The 7205-nt window shown below is 29.9% G+C and overlaps 1 protein-coding gene across 1 annotated transcript in view; it reads left to right on the top strand.

Annotated features, from left to right (window-relative positions):
- Positions 1–5439, top strand: part of LOC107710195 (zinc finger MIZ domain-containing protein 1-like) — a 45529-nt gene extending 40090 nt beyond the window's left edge. Inside the window, exons 14-17 of the mRNA XM_016514936.1 lie at positions 225–306; positions 1054–1202; positions 3272–3496; positions 4707–5439. Of these exons, the coding sequence (XP_016370422.1) occupies positions 225–306; positions 1054–1202; positions 3272–3496; positions 4707–4814 (564 nt within the window). The 3' untranslated portion in view covers positions 4815–5439. The remainder of the gene's footprint in view (positions 1–224; positions 307–1053; positions 1203–3271; positions 3497–4706) is intronic.
- The last annotated feature ends 1766 nt before the right edge of the window (positions 5440–7205 follow it).

The raw sequence follows: 7205 nt of genomic DNA on the forward strand, positions 1-7205 counted from the left end.
GATTTTCAAATAGTTGTATCTCGGCCAAATATTGTCCTATCCTAACAAACCATACATCAATGGAAAGCTTATTTATTGAGCTTTCAGATGATGCATAAATCTCAATTTTAAAAAATTGACCCTTATGACTGGTTTTGTGCTCCAGGGTCACATATGTGGCGATTCAAAATCATGAATGGAATTGAATCGTGAGTTGAGTGAATCGTTACATCCCTACTATATAGTGTATGGCAGCTGAGTGCACTATACCAGAAAGGAGTGAACGAAATGAAGTGAACGAATTCGGACACGCTGTCGCAGACATATGTACTTTTTACTTTATATTACATGTACCTTATTTTAGAAAATAATATTAATAACAACAACACTCAAAATGACTTTATATTGTAATTATACATACCTCCGCGTCAGCTTTGTGGTTTCATCGATGGTATATTATTAATTTGTTTTGTAATGCTTATATGTTCATAATCATTAAATACTATTAAAATACTGTCAACAAAAATAAACACACATTAAAGCATGGTCATAATTTGATGTATTTATTATTTTTAGTATCTTGAAACTCTCCCGAGCAGTATTTTGTGCTCAGATAAGAAAAAAATAGTTTTAGAGCGACTAATTTTACATCAGAATGAATACTCTACCTACAGGTGATTAACAAACATTCTTAAATCATCCACCAAATTATCATTATTTTTTTAAGTTAACAATGATGAAACCCCCGTAAATTAGTGAAATATTAAACTGATTAATAATGCATGAAATAAACGTTAAAGCAGAAATAAGAAAGATGTAAGCGGCATCTCTCAAACTCTATTCAAACTCTATTCCAGCTTATCAGTTCTCCGCATTGGATTGTGGGAAATAGTGCTTTAGTGAGTGTACATCAGTTGTACACTCGAAATGAGAATGCATTGTGGGTAAAAAGTAGTGAACGAAGGAATGAAGTCGTTCAGCACTACAGAATGGCTGACAACCATAGGGAGCAGTTTCGGACACCGCTTATGTAAATACAAATGTACACGTTCTTATGCAACTTCTGTTTCCCAGGCAACCGTTTCCAGGGCCACAGTAAGTTTGGTGACTATCCCCATGGCAACGCAGCATCATCATCATCAGTGAGTGCGTTCGTTCCGGGGCCACACCCCCCCGCTGACCTCTCGACCTCTGAGAGCCTGACACACACGCTGCAGGATACCGTGAGTCTCTGAAACACACACACACAGCAGGTCCGTTCTTCGTCTGTCGCTAACTCAGTTAGCTGGATTTGATTGTTGACGATTTCACTTGATCTCTGATTGGTTGGTTCTTCGAAGCTCATCCTGGAGTTGCTGTCATAGCAACAGATCCGTAAACAGCTTATTTCATGTAAACAGGATTAGATCGCATCTTTTTAAGCAGAATTGATACTTAAAATCTGTCCCAGCCACTGCTACTTTATTAGAAGAGTACCCTACTGATCCAGGGACAGTAATTTACAATAATAATAATTTACAAATTAATTCGAAAATAATATTATAATGTTGTGTAATCTATAATACTATAGACACAGCCAGTTTTACTCATTAAAATATTTATTCATGATAAAATAATAACTTTATAATTGTATACGAGTCTTACACACATGCTGTTCAGTTAATCTGAGCCGTGCATTAATTTGAGTGATGACAGATATTATATATATATTATATTAATTAAATGAATTGATAATTACAGTATTGAAATAAAAATGTAAAGCCTGTACAAATAGAAATTGTGAATATAAATAATTGTGAATTTTAATATAATATAAACAGTGCACATTTCATTTATCTGTCATAATAACATTTATGTAGTTTTGTTCACTTGGCTGTTTCCAGAAATGTGTCAAGTTTTTTCGTCAGGTGTCTTTTTTAATTATAAGATGTCATTACGTTGCTGTCTTGCCGCAGCCAATCGCTGCACTGCTGATCGCGGTCTCGTGTATCGATACATCTGCCCTTTACGGGGAACACGAGAGCACGCGGTAACCTTAGACAACTTCATCCAGATAATTTAATCAAATACGCAAATTCGTTTGAAGAACCAAATTAGCCAGAGATCAGTTATCAGGATTAGAAGATCTGGAATCTTTCAAATCATCTCAGATGTAATAAGCGACATACGAAGAACGGGCCCCAGGTCTCAAAATTCCCCCTTAGCAACCTCAGACCAATAAAATAATTTGCTAAATATCAAGTACTGTTATGGCAACAGTTTGAAATCCTTTGCAGTCATTGGCTGTTAACTTTTAAAGAGATAAGACACTCAAACCTTAAATGGCCCATTTTACCTGATATCGCCCTATATATATATATATTAAATATTAAAAAACAATTAAATGCTATATATATTATATATATGTAATATTAATATATTTTTTAGTTTATTTCCTTTTTTGTTTATTTATTTTAAACTATTGCACTTTTACTGTAGATTTTATCATACTTTTAGTCTTTTTTATTGTTTTAATCACTTTTATAATTTCTTTTTTAATGTTTGTATATTTTGTCTTACAAATAATAACAATAAAATAACTTACATGAATAAATAAAATTACTTTCATTCAATAATTTAATTTAATTTTTAACTTTACTATTTACTTTGTTATTTTATGTATATTATTGTAAAATATTGATACTGTTTTGTATATCTGTAACCTGAGAGAAATTGTTTGAATTAGAAAAAAAAAAGATATTTCTTTTTAATCAGATGATACATAAAACATTGATATCAGCCAATGCCAATATGTTATGCATCCTTAATTTCTTTCTTTCAATTTACTCTTTACTCAATTGTTTTTGTATAAATACTATTTTTACAGTACTTTTTTTTTTTTTTTGTTACCGACTGAATTAGAAAACCCCACGAGAGCACGCGGTAACCTTAGACAACTTCATCCAGATAATTTAATCAAATACGCAAATTCGTTTGAAGAACCAAATTAGCCAGAGATCAGTTATCAGGATTAGAAGATCTGGCATCTTTCAGATCATCTCGGCTGTAATAAGCGAGGTGCGAAGAACGGGCCCCTGATGCAGTTCAGTTGGGTTTAGTATTATTTACATTCATGATGTTCTGTACTTATATTTGTGTTATGGTCATTTTTTTTAAATATACACAGTTTTGTATAAATACTGTTCATCTTTTTTATTATTTTTTGCACTGTTATTGTAGCTTTTATTGTAGTTCTTTTTTATTGTCTTTTTTATTATGTCAGTTCATGCGTATTTTCTGTTTTCTGTCACAGACGCCTCACCCCCTCAACACAGATCAATCCCACAATCCTCTGCAGCACAGTATGCAGCCGTTACATCACAGCGGCCCGCCCCATGCCTGCAGGCCGCCGCCCAGCCAGCAGAGCTCCGCCCCCCGCGGCCACATGCACCCAGAGATGATCTTTAACCCCTCGGCCAACCTGGAGGGTCAGTGTGGAGGTCCGAGCAGCGCAGACATGCGCGAGGCCTCCTTAGATGTGAGTTCAGACTGACTCCAGACACTTTTGATCTTGATTTCATTAACATTCATATGTTTATAACCTGTTTTAATGAGAAAAAATAGATATTTCTGATCAATCAAATAATGCGATAATTTAAAAAACATATACTAATACCAATACTAATATGTTGCACATCCATAATTTATAAATATTCATCAATCAATGTATATTTTAAATGTACATGATTTTGTATAAATACTATTTTCACTGTACATTTAAATTTTTTGTTTAAATGATATTTTTTATGCTTTTTTGATATTGATATTTTATATTTATATTATATTATTTATTATCTTTATTATAGCTTTTGTATATTTGTATATTCTGCCTTACAAATAACAACAAAAGCCAACAAATAATAATAACAATAATAACTAAAATATATAACAAAATAATAATAATAATAATAATTCATGTTCATTGTATTGTATAAATATAAAATAAAAAACAATAATAACAAAAACATATAACAATAATAGTAACAGTAGTAATAATAATAACAACAGTAATGTACACTATTTTGTATAAATACAAATTTTACATAAAATAATTTTTTGTTTGTTTATTTATTTCATCTTTGTATATTCTGCCTTACAAATAACAACAAAAGCCAACAAATAATAATAACAATAATAACTAAAATATATAACAAAATAATAATAATAATAATAATTCATGTTCATTGTATTGTATAAATACTAATTTTACATTACATTTTTTATATATTTATATATATATTATATTTATATATTTCCTTTTTGTTTATTTATTTAAATTATTAAACGTTTATTGTAGTTTTTATTGTGCTTGTTTTAAGAATTTTTTTAATTGTTTTTATGATTTATTTTTCTTTACATTTGTATATTCTGCCTTACAAATAACAGAAACAAACAAAATAAAATAAAAAACAATAATAACAAAAACATATAACAATAATAGTAACAGTAGTAATAATAATAACAACAGTAATGTACACCGTTTTGTATAAATACTAATTTTACATTACATTTTTATTTTTTTGTTTTGTTTATTTATTTCATGTTTGTATATTGTACCTTACAAATACCAACAAAAACAAACCAAACTAATTTTGTGTGTTTATATATATTATTATATCTACAGCAGAAAAGATTGATAAGTGTTTGGTGTGTTTGTGAGCTGAGAAAAGCTTGTTTTCCTCCTGCAGCTGCTGCCAGACCTGATGAATCCAGACGATCTTCTGTCGTATCTGGATCCTCCAGACCTTCCCAGCAGCAGCAACGACGACCTGCTGTCTCTCTTTGAGAATAACTGACCTCAGACCCTCCACTAGCAGCTGCTCCATACCTGACAAACACAAATGCACTTACCGTCACTTCCTCTTCCTGTACAGACTACAGATTTCAAAACCAGCGTTGACAGACGAACGGATGCCGACAGTAACATTATCTCTGCCTCCAGATTCCTTATTTTTATCTGTCAGAACGACTGATTGTCGCTCAATGTTTTTAAAATCTTTGTCAGCAAATGAACGTGAGAAATGCGGAGCTGCAATGAACTTTGCAGCTAAATTCAGTCTTTTTTATTTTTATTTTGATAGGAAGAACCAGACAAACAATCGAAGCACAGCTCTTATTCAAAATAAATCACGTTGTTTGGAAGCGTAAAGGGAAAAAAACGGAAATCAAACTCACACCATGCAATTATCCATCTAGTTCACTTCTGTTCGTAATGCAGTTGTATTATTTTTGAGAAGCTCATGTAAATATTTGTGAATACATTTGTTTTGATTGGCCATCCATGTTTCTTCTGTCCATGTGTGAAAACATGGGCTGCGTTCAGAATGCAATGCTATACTGAACTATACTGCGTACTATTTCATATATTTGCATTGAAATATATTTACATTAGCGTTCAAAAGTTTGGGGTCTGTAAAGTTTCTTAATGTTTTTGAAAGAAGACATTCTCTTCTGCTCACCAAGTAAGCCCATTTCTGCCATATACGAACAAAATCATGCTTTGGTAAATCAGAGTTATGAGATGAAAGTTCAAATAATGACACATCAGAATTATGAAATAAAAAGTCAAAATTATTACATACTTCAACTAGATAAAACTATGAAATATGTCAATTATGAGATAAAAAGTAAAAATGATGACCTGAGTCTTAAAAAGTCAAAATTATTGACATAATTACGATAAATTGAAATTATGATAACGTAAATTGAAATTATGACTAAGTCATAATTATGAGATTTAAAAAAAATCTAAATTATGACATACTAAGTAAAAACTATGACATAATTCAATTATAAATAAAAATAGTAAAAATAAAAAGTAAAAATTATCTCATAATTCTGACTAAAGTCATAATTATAAGATAAAAAAGTCGTTATGACATAATTGAAGTAAAGTTATGAAATAATTGAAATAAAGTTGAAATTATGGGATTAGTCAAAATTATGAGATAAAAAGTCAAAATTATTACATACTTCAACTAGTTAAAACTATGAAATATGTCAATTATGAGATGAAAGGTAAAAAATTATGACCTGAGTCTTAAAAAGTCAAAATTATCTCATAATTCATCTATGACTTCTGATCTCATAAGTCATAATTATTAGATAAAAGGTTGAAATTATGACGTCGTAAATTGAAATTATGACAAAGTCATAATTATGAGATAAAAAGTCGAAATTATGACATACTAAGTAAAAACTATGACATAATTCAATTATGAGATAAAAAAAATCAAAATTATGACCCAAGTCTTAAAAAGTCAAAATTATCTCATAATTCTGACTAAAGTCATAATTATAAGATTAAAAAGTCATAATTATGACATAATTGAAGTAAAGTTATGAAATAATTTAAATAAAGTTGAAATTATGGGATTAGTCAAAATTATGAGATAAAAAGTCAAAATTATTACATACTTCAACTAGTTAAAACTATGAAATATGTCAATTATGAGATGAAAGGTAAAAAATTATGACCTGAGTCTTAAAAAGTCAAAATTATCTCATAATTCTGACTTAGTCATAATTGTGACATTTCATCTCATAATTCATCTATGACTTCTGATCTCATAAATCATAATTATGAGATAAAATGTTGAAATTAGGACGTCGTAAATTGAAATGATGACTAAGTCATAATTATAAGATAAAAAGTCGTGATTTTGACTTACTAAATTGAAATTATGGCATTAGTCAAAATTATGAGATAAAAAGTCAAAATTATGGCATACTAAATTGAAATTATGACAAAGTCATAATTATGAGATCAGTTAAAACTGACACACTATTTTCTGACATATTATAAGCCATAATTGAGATAAGTCGAAATTATGACAGTAAGTTGAAATATGTAATTTCCACTCACTACTGTCATAATTATGAGATAAAATTGAAAATATGACAAAAATATAAAATAATGAGACTACGTCGAAATTGACAAAAGCTTGAAATTATGAGATAAAAAGGCAAAAAACTGACTGTATTATAATTTTGACTTTTTTAATCTCATAATTTTGACATTTTATGTCCTCATTTTGACTGAGTATGCCATAATTACAACTTTGAAAGTAATTTCGTCCAATTTTCACCTCATAATTATGACAGTAGTGAGTGGAAATTACACTAGATTTTCACACACACACACACACACACACTCACACACTCACACACACACACACTCACACACA

The sequence above is a fragment of the Sinocyclocheilus rhinocerous genome, unplaced genomic scaffold (assembly GCF_001515625.1).
Source record: "Sinocyclocheilus rhinocerous isolate Xijiao unplaced genomic scaffold, SAMN03320098_v1.1 scaffold477, whole genome shotgun sequence".
Taxonomy (NCBI): domain Eukaryota; kingdom Metazoa; phylum Chordata; class Actinopteri; order Cypriniformes; family Cyprinidae; genus Sinocyclocheilus; species Sinocyclocheilus rhinocerous.